General features: G+C 41.6%; 1 protein-coding gene across 1 annotated transcript in view; it reads right to left on the bottom strand.

The window, feature by feature from the left end:
* The window catches only part of LOC148144497 (scavenger receptor cysteine-rich domain-containing protein DMBT1-like), a 36097-nt gene extending 23830 nt beyond the window's left edge, over positions 1-12267 (bottom strand). The window contains exons 1-3 of the mRNA XM_087975354.1: positions 12186-12267; positions 1651-1683; positions 619-933 (exon numbers count right to left, since the gene is read on the bottom strand). Coding sequence (XP_087831480.1) covers positions 619-933; positions 1651-1683; positions 12186-12231 — 394 coding nt within the window. The 5' untranslated portion in view covers positions 12232-12267. The remainder of the gene's footprint in view (positions 1-618; positions 934-1650; positions 1684-12185) is intronic.
* Positions 12268-14168: the final 1901 nt, after the last annotated feature.

Raw genomic sequence — 14168 nt, 5'->3', positions numbered from 1 at the left:
CCCTTACAATTCTCTCTAAGACTTTGCCCACAACAGAAGTGAGACTCACCGGCCTATAGTTACTAGGGTTATCCCTACTCCCCTTTTTGAACAAGGGAACCACATTTGCTATCCTCCAGTCTTCTGGCACGACTCCTACTTCCCACTACTATCCTTCTGGAAATAAATTGTTCCTACAATCAGGTTGCTGCCCTGTCGATCTCATTCATGTTCAGCCATAACCCCGACCCTCAGCTGTTCAGACAGAAAGCAACTTTCAACCTGAGGATAAGTGACAGAAAGTGATTCTGCCAGCCAACACAATGTCTCATCTCAGTATGCATTGGGTTGTAAATGTGATCATTCCTGCAGCGCAGTTCTCTCAATGTGTCTTCAAGTGGCATTACAATGGACACCTGTCGTGCCCCTTTACTGGATTGGAAACGGTAACGAGAATTCACCTCTCCCATTCGCTTCAAATATTCACGCATTATATGATAATACCGAATGAATTGGGCGTTTTGTTATTATCATGTTAATAATATTTGGATAGTTGTCGCTCTGTTATCATATCCCTTTCTGGTTTCAGGCAGCTCCGGCTTGTGATAAAGCTCCAAAGAAATGGTAATAGATTTTTACCTGAACAGACGATACCAGCATCATTGTCATGTGAGTAGCGGTAGTGATCCCATTCCTTTGATTGACACTCCTTCAGAGCGCGCTCGGTCCCGCTGCACTCAACATTCCAGGTCACAATGGGTCCGGATCCTCGTCCAAAGTGAGCCCCGCCCGAGGCAGAGACCGCGGTCCCGCAGTCCAGCTCCCGACACACAACTGTGGCATCCGGCAGGTCCCAAAGATCATGATCGACTGTCCCCCACTGTCCCCTGTAGTGAATCTCCACTCGGCCAGCGCAAGGACTGCCCCCATTCTCAAGTCTCAGCCTCACCGTCTCTGTAAAACACCGAAATCGTAATCAAAGTGAATACTGCGCAATTGTGAAAGCTCCAATTGATGTCTGCATTCCCAGCTCAGAATGCAATGGGAGTGATGGCATGGCAAAAGAAATGCATGCTATCGCAATGTAACTCACAATACGTATTGTGGATGGTGAAATGCCATTTTAGAAGTGATGCTCACTCACAGAGAGCGAGGGTCAGAAAAATGTTTCCACAGAAACAATTCCTCTAAACTGGCCTAGGTGAGGAGAATTTTTATTACTCATTCATGACATATGGGCGCAATGAATGGCGAGAAAAACACAACTGATCCTCCGTGCATCTGAAAATGAAACAGTACTTCCGTCTGTCACAGCCCGAAATATTGTGGGATGTATGATCAAAAGAGCACAATGTACAGCTCAATAGTGAGTGAAATGGTTTATATACATTGCTGAAAGCAGCACTGTGTGTGTAACTGAATTTTCACAGTATCCCCATGTGTCGTCTCGATCTGAGAATGGCAATGTGCGTAGGAACTGATCCTTAACACTCTGCTCCCCAGCAATCCTGAAATGAGAGACCTTCAGAAGTCATGCAACCCCATTAGTTATGAACAGACAGCTGTTCAACATGAATTTTAAGGCAAGGAGATTCTTAGCACAACTTCGTGCTTGAACAGAATCATCAGAATATAGGAAATCGACTCCATATAAAAGGAGCATGCAGTTACCTTTACTATCGGCCTGAGTGTCAGCAAGTCTGCCTGAAATAGAGGGATAAAAATTCAATTTAGCACGTAGAAATAAATTAGACAAATGCAAAAATGCGGGCAATAATTATCATTAGTTTGCCAAATAATCATATTTTACACAGAGGGTGGTAAGCATCTGGAATAAGCTGCGAGTGGAAATGATTTAGGCGGGTACAGTAACAACACTTAAAAGATATTCGGACAGCTACATGGATAGGGATAGTTGAGAACGATATGAGTCAAGTGAAGAGAAATGGATTTGACATTTGTGGATTAACATTTGATCAGCCTGGACCAGTTTGGGACAAAGGCCCGATGTCCTTACTGTGACTCTGTATGATATCTGGAAAGTTCAAATCTCATTTCATGCAATGGTGATAAAAGCAGGAAATATAATTACTGCAATTATCAAATATTGTCTGTTTTCTTATAAATTTGACCAAATTGTTTCCACACAGAGAGACACGCTGCCAACTCTCTGACTGGTCTGCTCGTCACTCCATTGCTATCTTCCTCAACATTGTGATGATCCCTGTAAAGAGCGACAATACTCCCCAGTTACCAAAGCAAGGCACCCCCGTCCAAAGTTTTCAGCATTTTAGAACTTTGAGTCGATCAGCAATACTGAAATAAACAATGGCTAACAGTGCTTAGTCAGCAACCAAGCCCCGAAAGTATATTTATTTTTTTCAGTGTTTACCATCTTTAATATACGGCTTTATTATGTTCCCCTATCTACATGGCGACAGCATTACGAGATTCACTCATCAACAATATCCAGCAGGAATTATCCATTTCCCTAAATCTGGAACAGGAAGTTTTATGATGGATTGAAAAAAGAAGATCAATATGTAACGGTCCACAAACCATTCTACGGTCACAACAGAGGAAGAAGGTCATTCTGTCCAAGGGGCCGATGCTACCTCTTTGAACACACTGCTTAATGTGTTTCAATGTCTATCGTCATTGCCAACAAAGTATCACTCTCAGTATTTTTAACCCACGTTCAACTCCACTGGGGACAGGATGGTGATGAACCCGCTTTAAACTTTTTGTAAGTGTTTACTGGTTGGCGAACGTGGTGCCACTGTTTAAGAAGGGTGGTAAGGGCACGCCAGGGAACTATAGACCAGTGAGCCTGAGGCAGTGGTGGGCAAGTTGTTGGAGGGAATCCTGAGGGGCAGGATGTACATGTATTTGGAAAGGCAAGGACTGATTAGGAATAGTCAACATGGCTTTATGTCTCACAAACTTGATTGAGTTTTTTGAAGAAGTAACAAAGAAGATTGATGACGGCAGAGCGGTCGATGTCATCTGTATGGACTTCTGTAAGGCGTTCGACAAGGTTCTCTATGGGAGACTGTTTTAGCAAGGTTAGATCTCACGGAATACAGGGAGAACTAGCCATTTGGATACAGATCTGGCTCAAAGGTAGTTGACAGAGGGTCGTGTTGGAGGGTTGTTTTTCAGACTGGAGGCTTGTGACCAGTGGAGTGCCACAAGGATCGGTGTTGGGTCCTCTCCTTTTTTTGTCATTTACATAAAGATTTGGATGCGAGCATAAGAGGTACAGTCAGTAAGTTTGCAGATGATACTAAAATGGGAGGTGTCGTGGACAGCGAAGAGGATAACCTCAACTTACAACAGACTCTTGACCAGATGGGCAAATGGGCTGAGAAGTGGCAGATGGAGTTTAATTCTGATAAAAGCGAGATGCTGCATTTTGGGAAAGCAAATCTCCGCAGGACTTATACACTTAATGATAAGGTCCGAGGGAGTGCTGTTGAACAAAGAGAACTTGGAGTGCAGGTTGATAGGTCCTTGAAAGTGGAGTCGCAGATAGATAGGATAGTGAAGAAGGCGTTTGGTTTGCTTTCCTTTACTGGTCAAGGTATTGGTACAGGAATTGGGAGGTCATGTTGCGGCTGTACAGGACATTGGTAAGGCCACTGTTGAAATATTGCGTGCAATTCTGGTCTCCTTTCTACCGTAAAGATGTTGTGAAACTTGAAAGGGTTCAGAAAAGATTTACAAGGATGTTGCCAGGGTTGAAGGGTCTGAGCTACAGGGAGAGGCTAAACAGACTGGGGCTGTTTTCCCTGGAGCGTCGGAGGCTCCAGGTGACTTTATAGACGTTCACAAAATTATGAGGGACATGGAGAGAATAAACATGCAAAGTCTTTTCCCTGGGGTCGGGGAGTCCAGAACTAGAGGGCATAGGTTTATGGTGAGAGGGTGAAGATATAAAAGAGACCCAAGGGCAACTTTTTCACACAGAGAGTGGTACATGTATGGAATGTGCTGCCAGAGCAAGTGGAGGAGGCTGGCACATTTGCAACATTTAAGAGGCATTTGGATGGGTACATGAATACGAAAGGTTTGGAGGGATATGAGCCCGGTGCTGGCAGATGGGACTAGATTGGGTTTGGATATCTGGTCGGCATGGACAGGTTGAACCGAAGGGCCTGTTTTCATGCTGTGCATCTCTATGACTCTATGACTCAACTGAGTTTGCCCTGTCATTCATTTTACTATAACTTATTTTCCCCCTCTCCCAAGCTGATAGAGGCATCGAAATATATTTTCAATTTTAGTTAAGTTAAAATTTCACGCATTGTGTGGTACAGTTTGATGATTTTTAGCTTCTTGTGAAAACTTTCCCATAAAATTTTTATAAATTCTATAAACCTCGAATTGCTTGTTTTCAATCTCAGAATAATATCATGTCGACTTTCAGACATCATGGGTCATCTGTTCATGTGTTAATAGATGGTCGCTCACTATGGATTTATTCAATCCCTGCTGTACAACATCTCTCATAAACTGCATTCACCGACTTGAGTGACCGTTCACCTCTTTATCATGCGTGTGCAATATCCCTACAATTCAATGTTAAATCTTTATTTTTTTAATGTAATTCGTCACAGAAAATGAACAGGACAAATCTAAAACAATGTCTTGCACGCTGGCCCAATTATCAGAAGTTTGAAGATCGTTACTCACTGGAGATTTTTGGAAAATAACAAATACATATCAGATCAGTGGCATCATTGTGAACTCTCTAACTGATGGGAGAACTGGTACAAACTAAATCTACTGAAAGACTGTTCATCGCAATTTCAGACAGATGTAACTATGGAATAATTCTGTCTGGTTTTGAACACGTATGTCCTTTTGAACTACTTTTGCAGCATTTACTGGCTCACGTGAAATTTCTCTTGCAACATTGCAGAGGGTACACCATTCAACGTGGAATGAGGTGAGAGTCGGTACAATTAGTGTTCTCCATATTTCACACCTGTATGAGAACACAAGAACGACGAGCAGGCGTGGGCCATCCGGCCCATCAAGGCTGCACCACCATTCAATGAGACCATGGGCTGATCTTTTCGTGGATTCAGTTGCACTTACCCGCCGATTCTCAACAACCCATAATTCCAGTGCTGTTCAATAATCCATATATCTACGTTTGATTTCATCCAACAAGATAATCTCAACTGCTTCACTGGGCAGGGAATTCCACAGATTCACAACAGAATGGCTGGAAAAGTTCCTCTTCATCTCAGCCTGAAACCTGATCCTCCTTAGTTTAAAGCTACTTTCCCACGTTCTACTTTCACCCACTAGTGTGATGAACCTCCATCATATCTACTCCGTTCATTATTTTCTATCTTTCTGTCAGATTCGCCCCTCATTCTTCTAAATTCCAAATATTGTCCTGGTCTTCTCAAGCTGTCCTCTCCGGAATCAATGCTGTGAAGCTTCTCCGCAATCTGTCCAGTGCCAGTGCAGTATTTAGCTAACACAGATGACTGCCTACTTCAAGCTGAATCGCTGTATCAAGGAAGAAGGCAAGTTGATTTCCAGTCTGCTTCAACTACACATGAGGGACATGAATACCATTTTTATTTTTACTGTAGCGTTTATTTAGATTTCAAAACATCTTTATTTCTCTGAAATTTTGTAATTCAATTAAGTGTCAATCGACACAGGGAATAAAAAGAAACAAAATTATTGACAGCAGCAAAAATGCAGAATACTTGACATTTCTGTATGCGAATTAAAACTGAACACATATTAATTACTAAATTTAGAAACTAAACAATGCATTCACCTCTCGGTTGATATGACTTCAATCATTCATTTTTCTTCACATAAAGGATCAATTAGATTTTATGGTATACCCAAGTAGCAGAATTATGTCGCGAATAAAGAATTCAATTCTTAGTAAAATAGAAAACATTGAGTTGAACATGTGTGCCTGGGAGTGACCCTTGTGTTTCTTCTTGACTAATATCGAATTTATAAAAGAGCAATAGTGGATTGAAAAGTCAGCTATTCATTACTTCGGCACGAGGTGAATATTAAAGTGGTTTTGTGCAACTTGCAATTTTATATTTCATGCACTTCCCTAATTATAGTCATAGAGTCATAGAGATGTACAGCATGGAAAAAGACCCTTCGGTCCAACCTGTCCATGCTGACCAGATATCCCAACCCAATCTAGTCCCACCTGCCAGCACCCGGTCCATATCCCTCCAAACCTTTCCTTCGAATATACCCATCCAAATGCCTCTTAAATGTTGCAATTGTACCAGCCTCCACCACTTCCTCTGGCAGCTCATTCCATACTCTTACCACCTTCTGCGTGAAAAAGTTACCCCTTAGGTCCCTTTTACATTTTTCCCCTCTCACCCTAAACCTATGCCCTCCAGTTATGGACTCCCCCACCCCAGGGAAAAGACTTTGCATATTTACCCTATCCATGCCACTCATAATTTTATTAACCTCTATAACATCACCCCATAGCCTCCATTGCTCCAGGGAAAACAGCCCTAGCCTGTTCAGCCTCTTCCTATAGCTCAAATCCTCCAACCCTTGTATTCCATGAGATCTAACCTTGCTAATCAGTCTTCCATGGGGAACCTTGTCAAACGCCTTACTGAAGTCCATATAGGTCACATATACTGCTCTGCTCTCATCAATCTTCTTTGTTACTTCCTCAAAAAACTCAATAAAGTTTGTGAGATATGATTTCTCACACACAAAGCCATGTCGACTATCCCTAATCAGTCCTTGTCTTTCCAAATACATGTGAATCCTGCCCCTCAGGATTCCCTCCAGTAACTTGCTCAATACTGAGGTCAGGCTCACTGGTCTATAGTTCACTGGCATCTTTACCGCCCTTCTTAAACAGTGGCACCACGTTTGGCAACCTCCAGTCTTTCGGCACCTCACCTGTTCAACAAAGATCGACAAAACTTAATGATGGAGCCGTTCACCATCTCATGCTCTATAATCTGATCCAAGAATGTTGTTACTTCTAGATAAATTAATATGAGATTAAGCTACCAATTTGTCTCACTGTTTCACAAATTGAAAAGTTTCAAAGCACGAGATGAGACAAAATAGTGTACAAGTAATGCAGAACCAGAGTAAATTTACTTCTCGTTCAAATTTATTGTCTCATCTTAGTAGCCACTAAGACTGTTGATCTCGAAGTTACACAAACTAAACTCAGAAACCTTTCTTTCAATAGTTCTGAGCAACCTCCATTTCTATGGGAATTTATTCTTGCATCAGTCCCCAATCGGGTCTCCTTCCAACTGAACCCGAAATGCTTTTTCTTAAATTATATGAAACAACGTCAGGTTACTATCTCTGGTCGTCAAATTCACAACGTAAACAATTTTACAAATTAAGCCAAAATAATTGAGACACCGGGCTGATTGTAGAAAAGAAAAGTGCACATGGAAAATCTGAAACAACTGTGGAGAATGCTGGTGAACCCCAACACATGCGGAGAGAGGAACAGTGTTAAAATTGCCACTCTGTTGGGACTCCTTATTTTCTATCCTTCTGCTCTGAGTGATCGTATCAGACTCGAAATATTTCTGTGTTTCACTCTTCATTGATGTTGACATATCTCCTGATTTCATCCAACATTTTTGAAGTTTCTTTGAGCTATCAGGCGGTTATGCGTACTCCACAAAATTCATGTTAATAAATATATATTCAACCCCCTTTGTTCATATATCAGCTTATAAAATAATTTTGAAAGTGAAATCTAGTCTTTGAGCAACTTGAGCTGTGTTGATGTGCATGTCTTTTTTTTATCTTCTGCCATATATCTTAGGACAAAACAGACAGCAACTAAACTTTAAAGGAAATAGTACCAGTTTAGTCTTCTGGATATAAAATGCAATTCACTCTCAGGGTCACTGTACCCGTGATTTGGGTGTAAATGGATTGACGAAATGCAGTACATAAATAGACTCGAGGCACACCAGTTACTCGAACCCATTATTTCGATCTCGGGAGCCTGATTTAACCGGTGTGATATGTTTTATGAAAATAATCCACAAAATTCGAATTCAAGCACTTAATTCATTAATGTACATGGAAATACGTCCATGGGAAGAATGAAAAAGAAGGCTTCAATACCTTGGTTAATTCATGTCACTGGATAAATAGGAGTAAATTTTCCAGAGATTGAGAAACCCAATTTACCACAAAGCAATATATTTTTGTGTACATGAACTCTCTTAACATACTACGCCATAGCATAGACAGAATCTTTTAAAGCTAGACTTTCTACGGAGTGGAAACAGGACAAATGGCCCAACAAGTCTATGCTGACCCTCCGAAGAGCAACCAACCCAGACCCATTTCCCTCTGACTAATGCACCTAACGCAGTGTGGACAACTTGGCATGGTCTGCACATCTTTGGACTGTGGGAGGAAACCGGAGCACCTGGAGGAGAGCCACACATACACAGGGACAATGTGTAAACACCACACAGTCAGTCGCCCGAGGCTGGAATCAACTGAGCTGACATGCTGCTCCATATAATAATCTGAAGCAGGATGCCCATCCTTTCACTACAAGTGGAGAACAGGTGCCAGATTTTCAGCATTATTCACTTTCTGAAGAGTAATAACTGTGAGCAACATACAAACCAGCGCGCTTAACAGACATTCGCTGCTTACATTGCTGCATTAACTGCAACATATTTTCACAAGCTGGAAGGCACTTCGCACAAAGCAATCGTCTTCATTTACACACCGCCCATTATCTGAACAACTTGAAGCATTCGCCACCAAGATTCAGCCACAGAAGTTGCGCCATCAATGTTAACGGCAACAACTCAGCTAAACACCTTCACACAACCGAACAAAACTGCACCCGCACCAGCTAACAAGGTGCACAGAAAATTAAAAGTACAGGCACTTTCAATTTCCCATCCTGATTGGAATGGCGTCGTTGTTCCTTCACTGATACTTGATCATGATTCTGTAATTCTCTCCTCACATATGATGATGAACCGAGCCTCAACTAATGCAGTGGACCATGAGTTCAGGTCACCGCCGCCTGGTTGGATTTTATGTAACATTTACCAAACCAGACATTCCCACAGTTTTGAATTAAAAAAAAAAGTGTCGTGAAATAAATATCCTAATAATGATTTCCACCTCTCCCATTTGTCACTAAGAATAAAGTTTGAAAAGGATTTATTTTGGATATTTCATTTTTGAAAGGCTTGCGTGATGAAAATAGTAGTGTAAAACAATATCGAGGTAAACATATTAATTCCACATCAAATAGTGGAATAAATCTCGAATGCAGCGAACGTGAATTAAGTAAATTATGCAAAAATCACAACGCCAGGTTATAATCGAGCCAGTTTATTTGGAAGCACTAGCTTGCGGAGTGCCGCTCCTCTATCAGCACAACGACATGGTGAAGGAGCAGCGCTCTGAAGGGTAGTGCTTCCAAATAAACCCCGTTGGACTCTAACGTGATGTTGTGTGATTTATAACTTTGTCCACCCCAAACCAACACTGGCACCTCCACATTAAAGTCACCTAGTTAAATGAATTATATCACAAAACGGTCACACAGACCACAGGTATAATCTGAGAGTATAATCCATTTGTGTGTGAGTTCAATCAATGGTGACATTGACTGGTGTTTTACTGACACCATGTTCACTGTTAGCCCAGAATCCGGTGCATCCAAATGTAACAGACAACCGTTACAGCTGGTCAGAATTTCTTGAGAAGATTGAAAATTGCTTTCTTCTTGGCTTTCCTTCAGTGATAACACCGTCAGCAAAACAAAAATTCAAACCAAGATAAGACGCCTAATCTGCCTCCATATTCCTATTCAGTTCATGTCTAAAAGTAAGTCTGGCACAACTCTCATCAGAGAATAGGAGATATGTTTAAAGTGAGTTCAAATTTTCGAAGAGTAAACTCTGCCAACAAAATGATATTACTGTCAGCCCTGCCTCAATTTGCAGCTCTCTTGCTCCGACACAGAAAGGTAATTGTTTAAACCCGATTCCACCGGTTTGAGCATAAAGTCAGCGCTGAAGGAACAGTTTGGTTCACAGGTCAGTTGGTGCACGTATCTTCGCGTCCTCGATTCTCTGTGGGAAAAGGAGAGGGCCGATCCTGTCGGGTTGCTCACTCAGCAGACTGTCCAAGTCATTTGGCAGAATGCTTCACCATTAGAACGTTCTAACAAGCACGAAGACATCACTTGGGAAGGGCACAAACTGTGAGATCTCTCATGTACACCTAGCTAGTGTGCGGCTACCCACACTGCTCTCTCAGTGAATGCGGGGTTTGGAAGGGTGGCGGGGACATATCCTACTGGAATGGTCCTTTGCAAAGGATGTCTGGAGAAAGATGTAGTACACTCTGTCGAGGCTCTTCACAAGCAGCTCTTTGACTCAGGACACAATGGTCTATGGTCTGTTCCCCAGGACACACCCCGACACTGAATCAAACACTGCATCTGGAAGAGCATCAAATCGCTGGAAAATGCACGTTTGTTGGCATTAAACTCTTTGGTATTCCAGAGCAAGCATTTGACCCCGAACGAGAGTTGCACAGTGGCACATTCCAAGGACCAGGACTAAGTGATGAGGGATGTATTAAAGGTTGGGGCAGCTGCCACTAAGGCAGTGGAGAAAGACCACTGTCTTAGGTCTTGCTGCAGAAGGTATATGGGGGTCCGTTCAGTTACCAGACCCCCCTGATGTCTCAAGTATATATAGTTACAATCTTGTCCATGTAAGACATGCCTTTAGAGTGTTGCTGTAGAGAGTCAAATTCCAGTGTTTGTTTTTCCTTCATACAGGATTGTACAGAAGTAGGAGAAAGTGAGGATTGTAGATGCTGGAGATCAAAGTCTGAAAGGGTGGTGGTGGAAAAGAACAACCGGCCGGGCAGAACCCGAGGAGCTGGAGAGTCGACGTTTGAAGCATAAGATCTTTATCCTGATGAAGATTTTATGCTCGCAACGTCGAACCTCCTGTCCCTCGTATGCTGCCTTACCGGCTCTGCTTTTCCAGCACCACACTTTTTAACTGCGGTACAGTAGTGACCTGTTTCAATGACTACCTATGTATGTAAAGGTATTTTATACATACAGTTTTTATTTGGAGAGAGAAAAGAGGCATCTTTCTTTAAAAATGCTGACAGTAATTTGACGGAATTTCTTCAACAATTTTCCCAGTACAGGAAAAAGAGCTTTTGATATTGGCCTGGCCAGTGCCAATCATTCGACCAAATTCAGTGAATAACAAAACTGGCGAACAAAGGAACTGTGCATGTTGGAAATCAGAAACAAAGGAGAAATTGCTGGAAATACTTCGCAGATCTGGCAACATTTGCAGACAGAAAGCAGCGTGAATGTTTCGCTTTGGTTATTTGAAGATGACCAGTTGACTGTGCCCTTTATTACAGCGACAATTCTAACAGGTTTCATGGAATAAATTGCCTGCCAAGTTTCCAAAATCGCAGAACTGTCTGAACAATAAAATATAACAAATTAGCACACAGCGCCTTTGTTCCACTGAGGATGCGAACGGCTAACTGCGCCCTTTATCACAGCAATGGTTCTTACACTTTCCTCGGAGGAATTTCCTAAATTGCAGAACTGTCTCAACAATAAAATGTACCAAATTTGCCCAAAAGTCCTTTGTTTCACTGACATTGTCAACGGCGCTATATAAATGCTTCAGTATCAAGAAAGTTTTGAAATATAAAAAGAAGAAATACTAACTAAAATCAGTGGGACATCAAGCTCCGAGAAATACAAAGATATTCAGTTTCTATTTTACACTCTCCCAAATATTGACGAATAAATTAGGTAGATATTGTTCAGCAGGTTTCCCAACTACACACACTGTTGAAGCAGCGATTGGCACTGTTTCCAAACACACCCGAATTATCTGAGTAGGTTTTCAACTCTGTGAGCTGTACGGAAACTGCGAATAAGTGCAAGGATTGGGGGTGAATGGGGGTTGTGGTTGGGAAGCTCTGAAGCCTCAGAAACAGTTCCATAAAAAGTCAAAAAATAATGAAGACAAAATAATTTTCAATCCTTATCATGCCACTATTTCATCCCACATGGACTGATCATTATATTTTTGCCACATGTATGTTACTAATCATTGACCTATCAATGATTGAGAAAATGTATTGAAGAGACCATAACTCACAGTTCAAGAGCTGCAGAAAAAGTAAGTTCACGAAGGTTACAAACATCGTCCCAGCTTGTGGTTCCAGATCAAATCGGAACAATTGCTGAATGCTGTTTCACAGATACTAAGCAGCAGTTAACGTATCAAGTGACTCCTCGATTTCTGTAACAGTTAGTTCCTTCACCACGCCTTGTCCAGGGGCTCGTGTTTCTTTCTTAATGTGAGCAGACTATTGAGTAAGCTCTGTCTTCTCCACCAATGAGATATGATGTGACCATTAATGGGTACAATGAAACCGGGTTCCAAACACTAGTTCATCTTAACAGATCAATGACGTTTCAGATTTGACTTGGAAGCGAGTCCCCACTCCGGAATCCAGATCACAGAATCACACAACCACAGGAGGTTATTGGTCTCAGATTCTTTGAAAATACTCTGCAACTCAGCATCTCCACGAGCAGCTGGAGAAAGAGATCAATTTCCATTTCGTCACTTTACACTCTTCAGGACTAAAAATGGAGACTAACAATTTCAGAGCTGAACCTCTACCCTTCCTTTAGATTACAAGTAACCCATTTCCTCCTTCATATATTCCTGTCCTGTCGACATTGGTCTCAGCACAGCAGACCCACATTAATCTCATTCCCCCAATCCTTAGCACCTATTCTGAGTCATAATTGTTTATATTACTATAACTATCAATCCGTTGTCTTATTCTCTGAGCGCACACACCGCCAGTTTCAGTCTCTTCTCCTCCCCCGTCTGTGCACTGTATTAAAAACTGTCATTATCCAGAATAATCACATTTGATTCAAAATATTAACTCGCTTTGTGTGTCCACAGATGCTGCTCAACTTGTTGTTTTCTTCAAATGTCGGTCTTGTTTGTTTATAAAATCAGCTTTCCGTTATTCTAAAAGTGTTAAACATTGAATCAACTTTTAGAAAAACTTTAAAAAGTCCCCAAAAATCTTATCTTATTTTTACTGCACTTCGTAATTTCTATGTCTCTTCTGCAAACTTATTCCCTCGTCTCCATCACTATACCTTCCAATATTTTACTCATCAGGATCATTCGATAGAATTTGTCCAACCCAGTTGCGAGAGGAAATAATTGTTTTCTTTTCCTCTTCCTATGCAAAATCTGCTCAAATTTTAAATCATGTTGATTTCCCTCCTTGGATGGTCAGCTCTTATGGGACGGATACAGTGCAATACAACAATTATTCAAATTATTCAAGTTTGCCAAATATCAAATTTCCTCTTGATATGCCTCATCTTTCAAAGTTGCAGGGCCTGACATCATGGCAACTGTGACTGTACATGTAGAGCATAGAACGTAGAATATCGAACATTACAGCGCAATACAGGCCCTTTTGGCCCTCAATGTTGCGCCAACTTGTGGAATCAATCCGAAGCCGACCTATGGAATTATTCTATCCTACAGTAGTCCATTTTCATCCATATGTCTGTCTAATGACCATTAAAATGCCCTGAAAGTTGGCTGGTCTGCTACAGTAACAGGCAGTGCATTCCACGCCACTACGACTCTCTGAGTAGACTAAGTTATACAAAAATGGAACAAGTTTGTCACTTCATCAGAGAAAGTGAGGACTGTAGATTATGGAGATCAGAGTCGAACAGTGTGGCGCTGGAATAGCACAGGAGGTCAGACAGCATCCGAGGAGCTGAAGAATCGACGTTTCAGACTGAAGGCTTTCATTGGCAATTTGTGGAGCCTGATAAACTGCATTTGTTGGCACTAACTGAGACGGCAATAGATTTAATACATGTTTTGGTTTGTCACAATGCAAAAGTTTCCAGATTCTGATAAAGAAACAAGTCTGGAAGAATAAGGGTGGAAAATATGAACTGTCTGTTCTAAATTCGAGGAAGGGAGAAACAGGGATGTACAGGATGTCCGGTTAATTGCAATATTCTGAACATGGAAGTGTCCACCATAAACAATGTGATAACAAGCATCAACTGGGAACTGACAAAA

This window comes from Chiloscyllium plagiosum, unplaced genomic scaffold (assembly GCF_037043375.1).
Source record: "Chiloscyllium plagiosum isolate Xiang-an unplaced genomic scaffold, Cpla_swu_hap1 HiC_scaffold_27, whole genome shotgun sequence".
Classification (NCBI taxonomy): Eukaryota; Metazoa; Chordata; class Chondrichthyes; order Orectolobiformes; family Hemiscylliidae; genus Chiloscyllium; species Chiloscyllium plagiosum.
This window is presented reverse-complemented; position numbering and strand designations above follow the sequence as displayed.